General features: G+C 36.6%; 1 protein-coding gene across 3 annotated transcripts in view; it reads left to right on the top strand.

Annotated features, from left to right (window-relative positions):
* The window catches only part of CABIN1 (calcineurin binding protein 1), an 87,992-nt gene that overhangs the window by 43,491 nt on the left and 23,433 nt on the right, over positions 1-21,068 (top strand). For all 3 annotated transcript variants that reach the window (XM_072415593.1, XM_072415594.1, XM_072415592.1), the window contains exon 29: positions 4,762-4,875. In XM_072415593.1, coding sequence (XP_072271694.1) covers positions 4,762-4,875 — 114 coding nt within the window. The remainder of the gene's footprint in view (positions 1-4,761; positions 4,876-21,068) is intronic.

The raw sequence follows: 21,068 nt of genomic DNA, 5'->3' as shown, positions 1-21,068 counted from the left end.
ACATGTCTACATGTCCTGCCTCCTCCTTTAAGACATGGTTTTCAGGGGATATGATAAAGCGTGGTTTATGTAGTAAATGTACTCGCACATATTTGTTCTTTCTGCTTTGGGTGTCATATGGTCCCATCTGATTGACCTTCCCACTGGTTGAATTGAGAAATTGAGAGATGACTGCCAATGCCCTGACAATTTTAAGAAATTGCCCATTCAATACTTAAACACCTAAAGTGTTTGTATGGCCAACAAGGCTATAAGAAGCGAATTCCTATCATTTGTAGAGGTTTCCCCCCACTTTATGTTGCATTTTCTGATTGTGTGAAGAGAAATCTTTTTAATAAGAAATGTCCCTCACAATAAAATAACACCTTGTGCATAGTTTGAAACATTTAGTAAACATTCCTGTTATGCCAAGTCTTTTGCTGGTACTTAGGATCTACTTGTTAATTCTGCTCCATGAAGTCAGTGTGTTCTAGTATCAGGCTGAAAGTGCTCTCTATCCACCATTCAAATTAAGAAAGTTTGCCTGAAGCAAACTACAGAATAAGGGGGCTGGATACAGGACCAGTCACCCTACACAAGGAAAGAGCAGCAGTGCAGGAAATTCAGGAACAGAGGCAAAGTGAAGGTTGTTTCAATCTTGATTACTGCACAGATCTGGTAAACAAATACACACAGGATGCAAAGATTCAGGTAAAAGTATACATGGCTCTTTTATTTAGACAATATTTGTTTAGCCTAGATTTCTGCTTCAGATCTCATATATAGTCTCAAATATACTTAAAATCCTACCTGTACATGTAAACTTATCTTTTTGCTGTTGTTGTGTGTTTTACTTGGTGCTGTAGCCTGCTTTTCTTTAAAGATTATATTAGACAACTGCAGGATATTTAGTAAATCAGACTTTGGCATTGACCTTTTCCTTATTTCCCTGTGTCATTGTGTCTTTTGGCTGTTAAGGGAGTTGGTTCTACCCTCATGTTTTTCCTTTTACTAACTTTGCACACAAAAAGAATCAGGGATGCTTGGAGCATGGTAACGGTGTCCTTGTCACAGGACATCATTGCAGAGAGGAATATAGGGAGAATTTAGCAGAAGGACTGTCAGTCACCTATCAGAATTGTATCAGTAGATCTGATGTAACACAAGAATTGGCAGAGAATCTCTCCACTATTGTTCTGAGTGTTTGGATGTTCTCACATAGGCAGCAGAATGTTTGTAGTGATTCATCTTGTATGGGATGGTAGACCCCTGAGAGCACAGTGATCCTCCCACAGCCTGTCAAGTCCTGACACTGGAGTTAATACATGCACCCCCCACACACTCAATACACCAGCAGCTCCAGTGTAAAGGGGAGCAGTGGACAAATCCACTAATCTCCCTGCTTGATTAGATTTGTTAATCTAAGTTACTTATCTTGGGAAATCAATACAACTGATTTTGGTGTTGTCGGAAAGGATGACTGGCATACTTTAGTTATTAGCTACAGGCTTTTGGGGCTGATTTACAAAAATAAAAGCATTTCTAAAAGTGGAGTATTTTCCTTTTAGCAACTAGAATTATTACTTGATTTTCAATGTCGCTATAAGTAAGTTCAAGGAAGTATGAGCAAGGTCTACTCTTTTGCAGAAGAATTTGTAATGGAACCCAACAATCAGTGTTGTTCCTGAAATTACAGCCTTTCAGTTTTCTAGTTTGTAATATTTCACTTATGTTAGAGAGGCGTCAAGAAAAGGAGGTGAGTATGGCACCTAGGTTTTCATGCAGCAGTGTTGGCACCATTGTGAACTTACTGCAAACCAAGGATTTCAATAGTAGGATTCGGGAAACAGCTATACCTCTCTAGAACTGTATAACCCACTGAAACATGACATTCCCTGCCTTCCTGCTGTTTTTATGAATAGAAATACATCAGTAAGATGAAATGACTATGATTCACAGTCACCTCCTGAACAAATGCATTAGTTTTTGCATACTTCTATCTAAATTAATTTTTTTAACAAGCAAGAGCATTTATGATATCAATTGTTTTTTAAGCTGTTCTGTGCAGTAATGTGCCTTCCCAATAATGCTGATGTAGGGAAGATTTGAAAACCTATAACCACTGAACTGTGCAACCAACAGAGATCAAACCAAAGGTCACAAAGATTGCTAGGACCTGCGTTTAAAAACTTTGCATTTAGAAAAATAACTTTTGTTATACTTTAGGCCCAACCTAGTAAACATTATACAATGACCCTGGAGCTCCACCTTCTAGCTGTAAATCATGAATATGATATATTTTATAATATTTCATGCTTCCTTGGAAACGTATTGAAAATCTATTACAGTTATTATTTAATGGACATTATTATTATTATTATAGCTTTATAATTTAAAAGTGTTCCAGCACCATCATAAAAGCTGCAAGACTGTTATATATTATCCTTTTTTTTATCATTAAAATGGTCTGCATACACTTATTGGTAGTAGTGTGAGCTCTATGAAAGAATATTTGCTCCTATTTTGTCCCCTATATTTCCCTGTTATTTCAAAACCAGCATGTTGAAACTAAAACTGATTAGGCACAATTTATCAATATAACACAGAATGGTGATTAATTTAGACCAGATGTCTGTATTAAAAAAGAGAAGAATTGATCAGACAGTTTGGGCATTTTTCCTGTCATATGTCATTGAAATCTAAGAAAATGTAGCAATATGACAAGACAGTTATATGGTAATATGGAATATTCAATCTCCAGTAAGCAGGCTGGATATGGATTTCTGACAAAGCTATATTGTATCAGGAGTGTCTGATTTACAGGTTTGACTGAATACAATTAGAAATCCATTGACACGTATATTCTATTTATATATATCATATATGTGTGTGTGTGTAATTGCACTTTGCATTTAGCAGTTGTCTAAAACTCAGGTTTACCTTTTGATGTAGCAGACTACCACTGACCTTTGCACTAAATTTCATATATTCAAGGATAATGTAGAATTTAGAGCTATGCATTTTTAGGCATAATACCTTGTATTCATATTGCATTTGCCAGTGGCCATATAGAATATTATTGCATCACACATCTCTATACTTCAATGCTGATTTACTAAAAACAGCCTGTGTGCTCTAGTGTAAGCAATGCCATGTTTTTTCTGTGTGTGGGCTCTGTGTGGTTTGGCTGAATAGTGTTGTTACGAATTGTTTGGCTGGCATTTTCCACATAGTTTAATATTTAAAACTGCTTTGTTTTGGTAACAGAAAAACATCACGTAGTAAGCAGTGTTCCTTTTTCCAGCTCTTCAGTTCCACTTGTCAGGAGTGTTTTCCTGTATCCTCCCATGGTAATAGTGGAAGCCACAGTCAGACAAAGTGATATAGGATAGATAAAAGAGTCAAGAGCCATTTACCACTTGTAATGCTCATGTCTAGCTGCCATGCATGTGCAAATCACTGGGTGGTATTAGTGATCGAGCTTCAGATTCAATGTCTTTGTATTGAGGGAAGCTTTCCATTTTCTGCTTGTCTTGGAGATGTTTCTAGTTTTAAGTCATCACAATGAGGTCTTTTGATGGTTGTGAGTGCATGTTCTGCATAAATCCTGCATTTCCGATTGTCATAGCCAACTAGGACTTGCTGCACGTCTTATATCTTGAAAAGCTAGAAATATACTAGAAAACATCAAGCCAGAGAAACAGTTTTCTATTTGAGCTATTTTTTGTACTAAGTGCTTTCTTTGTACCCATGAAATTGAATGTTTATCATCAGACTGAAAGAATAGGCTCACCATATATATCATTTTTTTAACATTTTTGTTCAATAACTCCTCTCTTTTGTTTCTCTAAAAAAGGTGAAATATTCCTCTGATATGAACAATTAAGGTCCAGTGACATGCTCAGATTTTGTTTTCTTTGTCCAATGTAGGAAGATTCAAAATAACGAAGTCTTTGAAAACTATTGCTCTTAAGTCAATTTACATTTACAATTTGTATTTAAAGATAGATAGATAGATAATCCTTTCTGTTTATGCATAGCATATTGTTGCTTACTTTAAAACAAGTCTGAGTTATCCATAATGTGTAGGTGTAACATATTGCAGAGACAATAACTAGAACTAAGTGAGATTCCTCCGGTGGTTGCTACCATTCTCTGACTTTTGGGTTGCTTACTAGTTTTGGGGTATTGGATCTTAACCTGCTTATGTTTACAAATAATGATTCAAATAATGATTATTCTGTGATGTTCCCTAACACATACAAGAAGCACTCTAATAAAGTAAGAAAATGAAGATGTATAGGTGTAGAAACCAATCAGATTCAAGCTCCAGAATTAAAAGTGTAAGGACCGAGTTACACTTCTGCAAAGATCCCAGATTGACGTTCGGTGTTATTTATCTGTACACTAAACAAAGAATACTGATGCCTTTAATCATAGCAACATTTCCACTTCTCCTAATCTGTTCAAGAATATTAGGAGGTAGAATCTGATTGGTTGCTACTGACTACATCTCAGTCTTCTGTTGGTTAGATTTTATAACACACATTTGTTGTGAAAAGTCAGTAGTTGTTTCTGAAATCTTTCTAGCAGTAACAGAACGTGTATATCAATTGTACTGGTTTGCCATATATACCTAAAACCAGGTACCTTAAAAATGTATGTAATGTTTAATTTATTTAGGACAAATACGTGCTCTTATTAGAAAAAAAAAGTCTATATGTATGCACAGCATATACCCAGAGCAGTATCAATGTTTCATCCTGCCTGTTGTCTTCCCAGAACTTGCAGTGGGCCCGAGACGTGTTGCTAGGCAGCAGTATCCCATGGCAGCAGCTGAAACACATGCCGGCACAGGGACTCTTCTACGAGAGGAACAAGACCAATTTCTTCAATGTAAGTTGTATTTTGTATATATAACCAGCTGGTCAGAATGAAAATGGGTTTTTTTTTTGCACTCTGTTGAAGGAGTTAACAGGACACATGAGTCATATTTTGTTTTTATTCTTGCAGAATAGAGCTCAGGTTAGCTGAGTTGCAAGGTAATGGAGAAAAAAGTCTGCTTTAAGAAAGCTGCCAGTTCACAACCCATTAGATGCTTCCTTTCATTTTCTGGTGTCTGCTGCAAAATTACAAGTTGTTGATTGTTGCTGTTGGCAATATTTCTTATGCTCTAGTTGTTCACAAAACTAAAAAGTTGCCCCCTAGCAATACCTAGACAAACCCTTTTATTTAAAGTACAAAATTTAGTTTAAGTCGGCTTTAACATATTTAGGTTGGGTTTCCTGACAACAGTGGACCAGACCTGTGTAATGTGCTTTGAAATGGACACTTGTCATTATGGCGAACCCTACATGACTGGGGGAAATCAGGAGCACAATGTGAGAGAGGGACAGAGGGTTTTAATCTTATCAAAGATAAAGTCAAGGTTTCATTAATGATCACTGTAAGTTTCAGGACTTCTAAGACACTGGAAGCAAAAATTAGGTGCCGTTGCTTTAGTCCGCTCAGTATCTTAGAATCATTAAAGTATAATGGCATCTACTTTAAAGAACTGCTAAATATAAAATGTGTAACTATCATAAATAATCAAAATCTATATATATATATATATATATATATATATATATATATATATATATATTTTCAGAATAATATTAGAATATTGTGGTACAGAAGGGACTGTGTGTTCAATTACCCCAGGAATACTAGCACACCCCATTATGTTTCCTCCTATAAATATGTGAATTTTAGTCCTTTTATATAATACAATGCTTACAACTACATTGAGTTATTTATTTTGTACTTAACGTAATGACATTATGTTTATGTAGTATAACTTTGTTTGCTTGCTAAATCCTATTACCATTACTGCATTACATATACTTTCTTGTAGATTCTCCCTCTAGTGGCTCGCTGTATATCACTTGTAATCACTCAACCTCCTTTATTCACCATTACTAAAATAAAATGGAATCTGCACTAAGAGAGTACGTTAAGCCAGTTAGATCCAAATGGTAGACTTGCACTGTGAGACTGCACAGCTGGTATGACCCTGTATTAAGAAGAAAATTCATATGTAAAGCAATAGTGACTGCCATGTACAAACAGAAACAAGGGTATAGAAATCTGTACATGCTCCCCCTCCTAGATCTCAGTGGATCCCACACTGTTTTACAACCTACAGGGATGTGAATCTGCAGTGACAATGCTGCTAGCCATATTCTCTGCAAACTTCTTTTTTTTTTTTTTTTATCCCATTGTAAAAAAGCAGACACAGGCTCCATGAAAGTGATAATAATGCTGCTCTGAGTTTAGGAGCAGTGCATCATTGTTACATCACCAGCAAAGGAAGGTGTGTTATAAGGACATTTATGGGATGCATTTATTATTAGTGCTACATCACATTGTTTTATTGAGGGGTTATTCAGAATGACTATTGTTTCCTTATAAAGTAGCAATCCATTTAAATTATTTTGTGCAAAGTGATGATGTTGTCTCAAACTTTCTCCTAAGCTCTGGGCTGTAAAGTTATAGCATTAATCTCAATGGAAAACACATAAGTGTGAGTTTAGTCTAAAACATTCACTAAATTAATTAAATATTTTACATTTTAAAACTACACATAAAACCTTGTGATACAAGCCATTTTGAAAACTACAGTACACATAAAAAGCCACATTACACTTAAGTAGCAAAAAAAATATCTATTACTAAGCAATCTGCTGGGAGTAACACATCTTGCAGTAAAAATGGACAGCAAGGTTAGACAATCAATACTATTGACAGTACAAGCAATAAGATGACTAGACAGAGCTTTGGGAATAGCAGCAGGTTCTTGTGAGTTCACGAACTATCAGTTGTCAGTAGCTGGGAGTTTGGAAATGGATTACTTAGGGGGAGCTCTCCCAGTTCAAAGCTGTTATCATTGGACAGATTAAATCTAAATACAACCGCTCTTGTAAAAGGGACAATGCAAGTGAACATAAACTAAGTGGATTGTTCAGATGGGGCTTTATAATAGGTTGTTGTATTTTAAACCAATTTAATTCAGTTTTGTACCACTTGGAGACTAGAGCAATATTTTAATTTCCGCTATGAGCCTGTTTTATCAGCAAAAACTTTGCCATTACAGAAATGTAACACACTTCCTATCCTATTCTGGCAATTCACTGGTTGATGGGTACACAACTTGGTATCAATTGTTTACTGGTTACCACCAAGCAGCAGCCCATTTCTTTGCCAAGTTGCCCAGTTTGCCCAGTAATTTAATCAAATGTGAAATCTGTTAGCCATATGGACCAGTGTATGGACAGAATTAGGATGGCTATACTCACTGTACTGTATCAGGAAAGACAGAATGTAGCCATCCCTTGGCACCTGTCAACAGGTGAGTGTTAAATGGACTAGTAGATTGAAAATGACTTTACATGAAAAATAACTTAATGAAATAAATGCATAAAAAATATTTAAGCAGTTACAGGAACAGTTTGTTTTTCCTTATGGGATAAAGCTTCAATTAAATTAATAAAAGCTGACAATTTTGACAGTCATCTAACAGCTACTTTAATACCTGAGAATTCAGTTATAAGTAGATATATATATTTTTTCCCTTTTCAAAAAAAGTTTATTAGTTTTCCTATTATAAATTGCAAACATTGGTAAAATAAACATCAAGAAGGGAAAGGGAACATAGTATAAGGGGGGGTCATCAAAAATAATTATCATTTCTTCACTGTCTAAACTAGCCTAGATTTCTATATTCAAATAAAACTCGAGAACTATTAATTATTCATTGTTATCTATACAAAAGGTTGAATCAAGAGGTAATATAACATAACCATTCTTCAAATCTTTAAGGTCCCCTTACTCTATATCAAAATTATCTCAAGTAACCAGTGGTGGGGTATTAATCATAAGGGAAACAAAGAAAAAAACATTTAAGGGAACCACGGGAGAGAAAAAAAGGGGGGGGGGGGGGGCAGTATTTTGGGGAAACCAGTAAAACGTATATTTAAACAAATGCTATTCAAAATAGGAAAAGAAATCTAAAGTATAGTTTTGATTTTACTCCAAAATATGTTCCAATAGGTCTTTTATTACAGCAGCTCATTTCAGCTGTTCAGACTGGCGGAGAGGCTGTGCTCTGGTCACTACTTTATCATGCCCCTGAAATGCTTTCGTAGCACCTCACCCTCAGAAGCCCATAGAGAATGAATAGGTGTGGCAGTGAGTGGTTCAGTACCAGCAGAGTTTGCCTAAATTGTAAGCTTCTCGGGACAGGGTCCTCTTCTCCTCCTGTGTCGTTGTCTGTAACTGTCTGTCATTTGCTACCCCTTTTTAATGTACAGTGCTGCGTAATATGTTGGCGCTGTATAAAACCTGTTTAATAACAATAATAATAATATCTGTATGTTAGGTCTGTAGAAAAAGATTTACACCTTATTAAATTAGTATTTTCATTATTTTTTCAGTTTTTTTCACAGAAATGTTGGTTTTTAGATATGACACATGCATGAGAAAGAGACATAAGGATTCCGTTAAAAAAAAAAGTTATCACTAATTGTTTTCCTTTTCTTGTATAGTTGTGAGTTGTCAATGCTGACACAAAACAGCAACAATAGATCGCAATGCAAAAACCTCTTTTCCCTGAACATTCAAGATACACAAAGACAAGTAAACTATTTGCATTGCTAACTAAAATTGTCATATGCACAAACCAGGGATAAAACTTTTAGTTGTGTAAAAGCAAAGCTACAAATTGTAAAGAGGATCTAGACTCTGGAAGATGTGCCCCCACCAAAACAATGACATTCAGGCAGAGTTGCCAAAGCTTGGGAACAACGTTCACACATGCTCTGTATTTCCGATCCCCTTACTTAACAGTAATCTGAAGATACCACAATTCTTGCTATGCAGTTAAATACCTTTGTGGTTTGCTAATTTATAAGGATCAGGTGGGCTTCATTCCCCGGTGTCCAGCCCTTGATGCGACTAGGCGTTTTATCCTTTTATACCAGTCTTTTATCAACACTTCAGAGGTTTCTAGGGGGTTCCTTGAATCATGAGCAGTTTGTACCTTTCCGATCAGTTACCACTGGCACCAATGATCTTTTTGGCTATCTGTAAGGGTGACATTCTTCCCACTAGCCAGCAATGTAAGGAATTCTTTCCACTGACCACCATACTAATGTACTGCGAGCTGTGGATATAGTAATTAAATTAGGGGTTCCCCCATCTTAAAAAAGCTGAGAAACACTGTTCTTTATTATTATTAAAATCTCTTGTTCCTGTAAACTTATGCTTCTGGTCCTTGACATGAAGAAAGCTTTCAATTCTCTCTCTCCGTACATATATGCTGTTGGTTTTGTGGGGTTTATGTTGTTCATTGGGGTTTGGGTTATAGTGTCATATCCTGAATTATTGCAACCATTCAGTATCATGATTTCACATCCTCCCATTTTCCTATCATCTGAGGTACACATCAGGCTGTTCTTTGGCCCTGATTTAGTAAAGTTCTCCAAGGCTGGAGAGAATACACTTTCATCAGTGAAGCGGGGTGATCCAGCAAACCTGGAATGGATCTGGCCCAGGATTGAAAGCATTTGCTAACAAATAGTTTGATTTAGGAAATCCATTCCAGGTTTGCTCAATTGCTTAGCTTCACTGATGAAAGTGTATTCTCTCCAGCCTTGGAGAACTTTAATAAATCAGGGCATTTGTCTCATGTGCTCTTTATTCTTGCTATTCTCAGTCATCCTGATATTAGGAGTTTGAAATTTGCAGGTCCACAACAAGCTATTTTTATTTCCAGACAATATTTTACTTTATATCACTTTTCCCTACATCTCCTTACTGAATTCCTCATCTTTCTTATCCAGTTTTGCTCTAATCTCAGATTTTTCACTCAGCCACTCTACAGGGTGCCTCTCACAAGACTACATTCTGCCTTCTGTCTTCTGATGGTTTCTACCTTCTAGACCTAAGTCAATCCATATTTTTCTCAATCCTTATCAATTTGTTCTGTCACTATGGTTCCTATCAGCTCTCATTTTTTAGAGCATGAAGCTGTGCCTTCATCCAGTATACAGGCATCAGGAAGAAAATGGAAGGATCACCCCTTGCTGCAAAAAGTTGGGCAGTGTACAAGACTAGGTCTTGTGTCTAGTTTTTAATACTAAAGTGGGTCTGTCTCAAATATAGAGAGAGTGTGTATCCTAAGTTTATTACAAATATATTCCTACCCCAATAAATATAGCCTGTAGTTCCTTTAAAGGAGGTATTTTCTAATCAATTCTGACTTCTGACCTGTAATCTGCAGTTGTTTAGTTGCATTTTTGCCTACAGTGACATATATCTTGGAGCATTAGCCCGCAATAGAGAGTTTATAAACATTAAATATGTCAGTTTGTAGCTGTATGAAGTATATCAAATAACGCTTTGCTCTGGATTTAATAATCCATTATCTTTCTCCATGTATTCTTTAGGTTGTCTTTTCACATCTGCACTCTAAAGCTGTCAATGGATCAAACATAATAAACTGGTAATGACAGCACAGGTCTGTCTATCAGGAACCCCTATTTATTATATAGATCCACAGACCGCCTCTGAAAGCTGTCAAAGGTGACAGAAGAGTGTGGGCATAATGATCACGAGTCTTTAATGTCTGTCTCAGGACAATTTTACATTGATTTCTAGTGCTGTCACATTATATAGACTCTTGTGGGAAGTGATATGTATTAATTAATGGCAACCAGTCAAGAACCATATAGAATAGTATAAAAAATAGGTTTTGATACCTTCCTGGTCTATCAGTGAGCTTTAAGCAAAAAGTTACATACATAGATGGATTACACATAAGAGGTATGGATGGTCTTTCTGTTCATCTAGTGCAGCTCAGCCAGTTTAAGTATTTCTTCTTTACTGCAGTTAGGTGATGCTTCTTATTCCTGCCTGCTTGTAACTATAAAAAGAAAAACAGCAGTTTTATGCGCTTATCTTATGTGTTTCTGCTCCTTCCTCCTATTGGAATTCATTTTGCACTTCTGCACTATTTACTGGCTATGTGTGCTGCTTTTTCTACCTCCTAGTCTGAGCTGTCCTGTAAAGAGACTGCACAAGGCTGATACTAAGTAACAGTTGGACACTTAACACTGCTTCTATTTAAAATACAGTAATGATGTACTAACAAATTTATTTGAATTAAAGAGGTAAGGGAGAAAAACACTAAACAAGCTATTTGTATATCTTAGAACCAGGTCAGTAATGGCAGCTTGCATAAACTAACAACGATAGGGCATGCCACAAAAATGTATGAGTTTTCACTATTTCTATGCTTATTCCATGGTTAGATAGAAAATTGTCCTAATGCTCTCTACCAGGAAAAAAATTTCCATCCATGTATGACCATGAACAGACCAAATGTAACATATATTTATACCTCTTGGCTGTATAGTGCAAGTGGTATGATTTCTCAATATACCATTAGGCGTAGCAGGTCCTGGATAAACTCGGTATTACATTTTTAAATGTCTACTTTTAACTTTAATTAAGCAATGCTTGTAGAAAACCAAAATAAATGTCTCTTTATAGGAAGCCTGCCTCACATTGTTGGCATAAAAGAGCTGAGTTCTTCAAAAACTGTGCTAGATCAAACACATTATTACATGGATTTCATCAGGCCTGGAAATGCTCCTGCTTATACGATGTTGGCTGTAGAGTAAGCCTTCTGTTGTAGGTTTTGTTGAGCACAAATTATTTTTGTCTGGATTTTTCAGCATATGTCCTTATTGAAAGTTTAACTACTAAGTGCAATATAAACATAACAAATCCTTCATTACTAATTAGTACCAATTGTAAAAGGTATGTATAGACCATTTGAAAATCTATACTTGTCGAAAATACTTGATGACAATGTTCCCTTGTTGTATGTTAAAAAATGTTTTGTTTTTTTTTTTTTTGTATTCAATGTTTATAGATAATGAGACATGTTGAATATAAATCTTTTATCTGATATTATGGAAAGCATGTAAGATTGTAGAGTCTGTAATAAATATTACGACCAAAGCTGAATTTAGGTAAATAAAAATGTATTTCAGAATGCTCAGCTCATTCTTATCCCTGCCTCAGTGGGGCTTAATACTTTGACATGATTATGGAGCTGTGTAAAGGTGACTGCATGGTCTTGACATTGGCCCCTGTTGATGTCTTGCAGCTTTTCAACAGGGACTATCTGTGAATTTCACAGAGTGAATTCAATATATATTATGGAAACAAGGTATAGGCACATAAAGATAATAATGCTTCTTGTAGTGACTGAGAATGAAGAATGTTGCTGGCATTGAGATAGTTATTGTGGGTAAATTTTGCCCAGTTATTAGTCCAAAGATTTATTAATGCGTGTAGTTTGTCTGTTGGTCTGCAGGTGATGAGATATTTAGAGACTTACAGAGCCCTTTCCAGAAGCAAGAGATGAACTGCAACCTTTGTTAAAACCAATGTTGATAAACATGCCACAAATACTGAAGCTTTCCTAGATAACAAATGGTAACACAGCCTGATTATACAGGAGCAAACAGAGGAATGTAGTGATGTAGGTGCCACAGAGGTGCACAGGAGTGCCATTTGAGACACAGGGGCACCCTAGGAGTCTTTGGGAGTACTGCTGGGGACACTGGTAGCAGGAAAGAGCTAAACATAAGCTCAGAGCTGGCATTTGTAAAACCTGTGTTGTAGAAGAGAGGTGCACAAACTGTGGCTTATGAACACAAGCTGGGCAGAGGGAAGTTCCAGAGAGAATAAGGGGACATGTTTTTTCCACATTGATAATGGTAATGCAAAGTAGACAGGCACAGACACATGCACAAAGGCAGCCTATTCATTTAAATGCTCCACAGTTATCCAAAAATCAGCCCTGCACTATTTTCTGTAGAACAATATGACACATTATAATGTGTTGCTATACAATGCTTTGCAGTTTTCTCCAGAATGAAAAGCACTTCATCACACCAACATGTAAGATGCAGCTGTGTGCTGTAATATTGCATGCATTACCAAAACATATTATGGGCTCATACCCACTATAGCTGAGTGCTGTGTTTTTCTAAACCTATGTGTGCTACCACTTGTTGCATTCTGCAGCACATTCATTTATTGGGCACCTCAGCAAATTGCACAGGTATATGTGCAATACTGCTTTAAAAAAAAAAAAAAACAATGCATGAAAGTTTATTGTTCTCCTTTACATTGGTAAGGTACATTTGAGGTTCCATTAGGAATAAATAGTTACCCAGCATATCAACTCATGGCTTGATGCATTCCATTGCATTAACATATACGTGCCTTTCTGCATGGAAACGTATGCATTAACACGATGCGGAATCAAGCCCAAACATACCATACTTTGAGCTTTCCAAATATTATTATAAGTGTGTTATGTTGGTATTGTACATGGCTTGCATGAATGGGAAAATCATGTGTAACTGTAAAAACAAATGGAAAAAAAATCACATTTAAAAAGTGCTATTGTAAAAATGTAACTCGTGTATTTACATAAGATGGTTATCGGTGAATGTTTACCAGAGAACATTTAAACTGCCTCAAACAAAATGTTTGGCTTTCAGCATTGTCTATGCATGAACAAGGTAACATTTCCTGTAAAAAAAATTTTAAATGCAGCACAATACTCTTCAAAATGGTGAACCCCACTATAGTCCTTTAGAAACTAGTAAAGTGTCATGGCCTTGGTGACTGCTAACAACGTGTTTATTTTTTTAAAAGGAAGCTTTAGAAGCTTCGGGGTGTGTGTATATGTGGTTTAAACATAGTATCCTATAGATTGTAACACATTTGTGCTAAGTACTAAATGATGCTCCTAGTACTGCTTGATGTGGGGGTAGGAGAAATAGATATAAACCAAAGCAATTTTATTTTATTCAAAAATTAATAATAATATTTTATATGACCATTGTATGGTGTCTAACTCTAGAAAGATAGTTTGGATTTAGACGTTGAAAGGTGAAATTCCTCTTCATTTTCACAGAGGAAATACCAAATGGGAGGGCACACTGAGGAAATACCAAATGGACACTCTATAAGTTAAATACCTCTATTCAAGAACACTTGTATCAGTTTTTATTCACCTCTGCATGTTGATACCTGTCATTGGTATCTCAGCTGTAGACATTGCACATTTGGTTGTTTGTAATATTTTTACTTTAATTTGTTTAGTAAATGTGAAAATGACTTTTACTTGGATTGGGTATGGATTTTGGAAGCATATATGTTAAGGACAATTTCAAGTTCCTACTCTTTACATCTAAAATTATCTTTCTGTATGCTATGCTAGAGGCCTTGGTCTGTTCTTTTTTTTTTTTTTTCACGTGAAACCCTTGTTGACTTTCATGTTTATTTGAAGCTGGACCAAAACAATGGTTGGGCATTAGGAACAATGAAGGAAATGACTAACACGGTTTGTGTTCTATATAAAAAAAACTAGGTATAGATATGTGGTCTGGTATCTAGAGCACTTTTGTTTGTTATAAAAGGCCATTATGATAATAATCAGTAACTTGCATGTCGTACTATAAATTATATTGTGTATGTGATATACATTGTGTTTTATCAAACTAATTAAAAAAAAATTCAGTACAGTTTTATGAAGTTTTTACCTCCCCCTGTTACCAAATACATGCCTTTCCCTTTTTGTTTCCTGGCCTGATTTTATGACTTGGAGTAACACAATACTCTGTGGAAATATTACATTTCCCATTTCAATCAGTTATTTATTACAAATCATTAAATAGTAAATGTAAATGTAAATGTAAATGTCTGAATTTGTAGAGACGGAGCAGGTAATAGAAGAATAGCAGTATAGGATTGGCTCTGTTGCAGTTCACAGTTGTGTGCATGTGACTGATGGAGAGAAGACTAATGATCTCATTAGTATGGTGATACTCCTTCACTGTCCTGACAGCAGACTGGAGTGTGCTTAGAGAACAATCGCCTATTGCTTAAACTGAATGAATGACATTTAGTTTGGTAAAAAAAATTGTAACAATTCCCTTTTTTTAAATAATAATTTTTTACATTTCTTTATCCTTCTTTTGCCTCTCACTGCTACTTATCTTTTGCAGTCTTTTTTTTTTGTACCACATCTGGTGTACATGCCATTTTTAGGATGGGTTTCCCGATTTTAACAAACAGTGAACTATATATATAATATGTGTTGAAATGGCCACATGTAGTCTCTGATCAAGGCTTATGTGACAGGATGAAAGAACAACAGCACATTTTGGAGACCAGGACTGAATGTTGTCATCCTGTAACAGGAAGCTCCTAAACAAGGATCACAATGACATGAGTTCCAGGTATTATTTTAGTAAAACCTGCAGAAACCAAAAATGATAAAACTACATTAACCTGGTAAACTTTTTTTTAATTTTTAATGATTGGGTTACACTTTACTGCTCATGGTTGCTTCAGGTTGTGCCTTGGCCATTTTGTAATTGAATGTGATCATTGGCAAACAAGTTGCAAATCACATGCACAAAGTATTGGCTGCCAGTTAGCTCTGTTGATGGCTGACAATCACATCTACAAGGCAGCAGTGGCTGTACCAGGGTTTTGCCCTCTCTTTCACCCCCACCAATCTGCTTACTTCCGGCCTACCCCAGCCCCCTTTGTCCTCCCCTCCCGGCTGACTGGTGATTTAGCTTTTTATGATGGTCCTTCCCTGCCCCCTCTTTTCCCCATCAAAATTACTTTTCCTCTGGCTACCCACCCTGTCAAGCACCCCTACCTAAAACACTAACAGTTATGGAAAACAGAGGAGTAGGAAATTTGGTTCCAAAATGGGGCCTTTCCTACAAAGGAAAGACATTTTTAATCCTGAAAACAGAAGTCTCTTTTATGTGGTCAGTGTTGCCTTTTTTGTCCTAACTAAAATGGTTTCACATGTAAAAATGACAGTAGCAATGTCCTCTGGAGTCTCATGACTTATTTAGTAAAGATATTAGAATCAGATGTGTAATATTATATGAGGGAAATGGAAAAGTTTAAACTAATTAGGAGCCTAGTCTGAATTTGGAAGTGACCGTTCTATATCCTTTTCTATGCACATTTTTTTTTTCTTGGCTCATGAATGCAATGATCAGTTCAGAATAAGGTTTGATTAGGTACAGATGCCAACTGCAGAAGTGGGCTTGTTCCTTGGTGTCATTAGACATAATAAAATTTGCAATATTTAAACATTTTTTGCTTTAAATGATCCCTGATGGCTTCTATTGCAAAAGAAGAGTGGAGTCTTGTTCGAAATAGTATAACCCATTGTTTCTCAACCTTTGTAGCATGGGGGAACCCTTAAAATAATGTTATTCATAAAGTATTGTCTTCAGGGAACCCCTTCTATAATTACTCAATCCACAACTCACAGTGCATTAGTGTGGTAGTCATTGGAAAGGAACGTCTCTTACATTGCTGGTCAGTGGGAAGAATGTCATCCTTACAGATAGCTAAAAAGACAATTGGTGTCACTAAAACTGACCTGAGAAGTGAGTTTTCTCAAGGAAACCCTAGCAACCTCTGGAGGAACCCTGCTTGAGAAACACTGATATCAGTCATTCTGTAAGTGACCCCTTTTGGTTGTTTTCATTTTTCCTGTATGGTTATGGACAGGTAGCTCAAGTACTTTAATTACTGCCTTAAGTTACATGTGCTATGGTAGACAGGTAGCTTAAGGCATTGATAAAAAAACGGTGAAGGAATGCCCTTTGCTAGAAATATTTCTGTGACCCATGACACTATTGACCTAAAGTAAACAAATCGGGGATACCAACATAGTGTTTTGTGAATTAGAATGTAGGGCGAGACAGAAAAATGATATAACATTTTGTACGTAATTCAGTTTTCATCCCATTCCAGCTTCTTTCACGTCTACATTAAATAGAATATTTCTGGTGTATTTATAATGTTTGAAAACAACATGATAAAAGTTAGAATTTCTATGAAAAGTGGACTTTTTAAAAATCCAGACCTATATCCACCAATCACACTTAGTCTTTTTTGGATGTTACTTCAGTACCCTGAAACCTGCAAAGGTGCCAAGGCCTTCTTTACTTGCATATCTTTGCAGTGCCATTACCAACTTCCTTGGTGGCTGAAAGAGCATTACTGATGAGAATCATTCTGTAGCATTGTCATCAGTGAAGGAGCAATGCCCCCCCCCCCCCCCCCCCCCCCCATCCAGCTGGTGGGCTTTTAAAAATAGCAGATGGTACAGTAGCCACAGTTTTATAGCCATCCAGGTATGTTAGGGAAGACAAAGACCTATCTTATGTTTGCATAACTCTTTTGCTCCTCTTCGCAAATTCCTCTTTCTTATACACCACCTGTGGTGGCAACTGATGGCCAGGGAACCCACCCAAATCCCCACTTTCCCTGGTGAACCTCTAGATTTCCAAAGAAAAAATTTCAAAGTAACCAATTACGCACCCTAGCTCTGGTAACCCTTTATCCAAAAAAAAAAAAAAAAAAACTCTACAGCCTGGGTGACAGATACAATTGTTTTGTGTCCATAAACAAGTTACCTGGAGAATGTGTACAATTGCCACCCCCTATCTCTCTAAAGACCAGTTTACTTTCACCAGCAGTGTCAGAGAACCCATGTGAGCAATCTGTCCCCTGAGCTATAATTCAGGTTCAGGTTGCTGATTGTGGATATTATTCCTGTCAGTCCACAACCATGCTTTAATAAGTGCTATAATTTTATTTGACGCAAGCGCGATTTGTGTAAATGGTATATTGGGTTATGTTTTTTTAGTGAGTAGTTCAAATTTGTTCTTACTTGTTGAATGTCTGATGATTATACATCTGTATGCATGTGATGCAAGTGCCAGAATCTTTTTGTGTTCATTTGCACACATAGTAAGCGTGACCTATTGTACTCTGTAGGTGGCATCTCTGGTATGAAAATCCAGCATTATTCTGTAGATTGTAGTCTAGATTTTTCCTTCTGCGGTATTAAGACTTGGCATTTACAGTAATGTTCTCAGATGTTGTTCAACAATTACTTCTAAAGGGTAAATGTGCTCCTCAAAAAGAAAAAAGTATGAAGCATGTTCTCTTTGAATTGTAAAATGAAAAAAATGTGAGTGAGCTCCAACTGCCCGAACCTGCCTAGCACTGGCATCAATAATTACTTCCAGCATTACTACATCCTGTGGATTTTTGCCCATGGATCTAGCCTGGAGTCTCAGTCAGAAGCTTGGTGCATGTGTCTAAAATGGCCAATATTCTGTGGTAGGGACCATTGCATTGGGACATTTCAGAAAATGACAAAGTGCCACAACATTTGTAGCAGAACTCCAGCAAAAATAATCACTAACCCATAAAAAAACAGATTGTGCTGCAATTCTCAACTTTAATACAGAGCAATCCACCCCACCCCATCATTCACCCTACTTTCTTGGCCCCCAGCCCTAATATTACAGTGTGGAATAAGCAGTGCAGTGATAGGCTGATAGCTCAGCCACTTTGTTTTCTCATCTTTGTCAGCAAATACATTGAATGAGCCATTGTACTGTTGCTTCCTCACAAGTTCGGCTGTTCCAGGAATACAAGGGATCAATACCAAGTCATATTTAGCTATTTACACTATATGAACAAATATATTTGTTGGCAAATTAATGACAAGAAATCTGCATATATCATTTGTGTCTGCCTGGTTTACACAATCCACAACCCTAGGTAAACTTTGATAGTGAGAATTCTAGTCATCTTCTTATTAGGGGAAATTCTTTAGTTTTTTTTCGTTTTTTTGAATCTTTTTTTTCTTGTCTGTGGTGTAAAAATATTTTATTAATAATGTTATTTTTCCTGATTTGTTGCCAGTAATTTTTGCCCCTTTTATAGTCTCCAATATTAAAGAAACGTACATAACCTAAACATTAATTTATGAAATATAGTTCCTAAAATATGATTTTTGGTTACACAGTCCCCTAAATTGTTGCTAACCCACTGTTGGGTTTAAAAATCTGTGAATAAACTGTTGTTTCCCCATGGCCATCAGCCATATTTTCCTCTTTCTCCACTTTTGTACTGGAAATCTATAAAAGCAACAATCCCCTTTTTTGGCCATTAATCTCAGCCTCAGTTTTGGCTTTGGATAAGATGGGGAAGGGTTGGAACTGGTACGAGGATATTTTTGCTGTCTGTGTCCTGTTTCTCCTTCCTTCCTTTCTGCTAAATTACAGACAAAACCAGAAATGAGAGTAAATTCCCCTATTGGCACATAGCCAACTGTGAAAAATAATTTTTGTAGCAAAATAAAATCGTCTGATGGATTTGATTATGGTCTATCCACAAAGGCATTAAACAGACGTGTGATAAAAAGCAATGTTAAATATAGAGACTATTCATGTTTGTGCACATTTTGAAAAATAGCTCGTGTCTATTTGTTCCTGCATTTCAAAGCTTTGGAGGCCCATATCTAGTCTATCTAGTCTATGGCAATGCTTTGCCAGCCTCTGGTAATGCATTGCACTATGCTTATACATACCCATATACATTGTTCATAGACAAGGTGTTTGGCTCTGAGATTCTGATTGATGTACAATAAGAAACATGTGACCCCCTTCAAAATCCCCCAGGAAACTGCATATACAGCACATGCAGATGTCTAAATAAAGCGGTACTGTGTGTGTCTACCTTGGGAAGATCGTCCACTTCATCCACTTCCATTGGATTTTAGAACAGGAAATGAGGGGAAATTTAAACCAGGGCACTGACAGTAATAACAAAATGTTTACATGTCCCACCAGTCTTTCCTCTATCCACAACAAAACAAAAAGAAGTTAGCATCACTCTAATATGGCTAAAATAAAGAGAAGCTAAATATAATCATTGCACTGGTTTTCATTCATGTATCTGTTATCCTTGCAATGTAGCACAGCTGATGTGTAACCTGGTACCTGACACTGCCCATCTCCATACCATGTTGGCTGACAGCTCAGCCTGCACACATCCAAGCACTGAATGTTTACTATGCATTGTTGTGCTTTTATTTTTATGTAGTCTTATTTAGCTGTGATATACTGACCTGTTGATTTCCTATAGATCAGCGCTTTTCTACCAGGTTGAGTTCAACAGAACCCCAGGATTCCTGAAAAAGCTGCTAGGGGTTTTGTTGAGCAACGAATACGTTTTTTTGGCTTTCTTTCTACTGTCCAGCAATTTCTATTGCACATTGGTGAAACAATCTATTAAAAAGGAATATTCCAATTTTTATAACTGAAATTGCCACTCTAATCAGTTGCTGATTTACTGTTATTTATATTACATCATTTAAAGCTGAAATCTAGCCATTATTAAACACATTCAGGTATATGTTGCTGATAGCAGGAGTGAGCAGGGAAATATAGAGATTAGTGTGGTTCTTCTTTTTTGTCCAATCATAGTCTGCAGACAGGGTTCAGACCTGGTTGGCTGGCTGTGCCATTTGACAGGGCCGATCAATCTCATTTTTGGCAGATAAAACTTATATATGTATTTTTCTGTATGTATCTCTTTACCTGCAGTTTATATTTAAAAAATACTAATTGTGTCTGCTGTATTGACGTCTGGTGGCTAAAGGTGCAAAGGCCAAAGACTGTCAGGGATATTTAAAGAAGGCACAGGCTTATCTGACAAACAATGTCCTATGATACCCTGTGAAAGGGAAAGTGCAGTGGGTGTGATTAGATTCCCAGGTAATTCTGTAAAGGGGAAATAAACATGAATGCAATATTAGATAAGGGGCATGGCTATTATCATTCTTGTATTCATTGCCAATCTGGAAAGCAGGGGTAATTATAAGTGCAATGATCCCCCCCCCCCCCCCACACACACTTCCATTCGCTTCCATTCTGATAAGGTGGCAGCTGTTTGTATACAATGCTAGATAGTTAACACATCATACTCTGCATGTATAATGAGTTATAGCATGCAGCAAGCTGTGTACATGAATAACATGGATGCCAGGGGGTCTATGTATGGAGATGTCTGTACATATACAGAGTATTGTTATTATACACACAGTGTATGTACACAGCATG

Source organism: Pyxicephalus adspersus, chromosome 6 (genome assembly GCF_032062135.1).
Source record: "Pyxicephalus adspersus chromosome 6, UCB_Pads_2.0, whole genome shotgun sequence".
Classification (NCBI taxonomy): Eukaryota; Metazoa; Chordata; class Amphibia; order Anura; family Pyxicephalidae; genus Pyxicephalus; species Pyxicephalus adspersus.
This window is presented reverse-complemented; position numbering and strand designations above follow the sequence as displayed.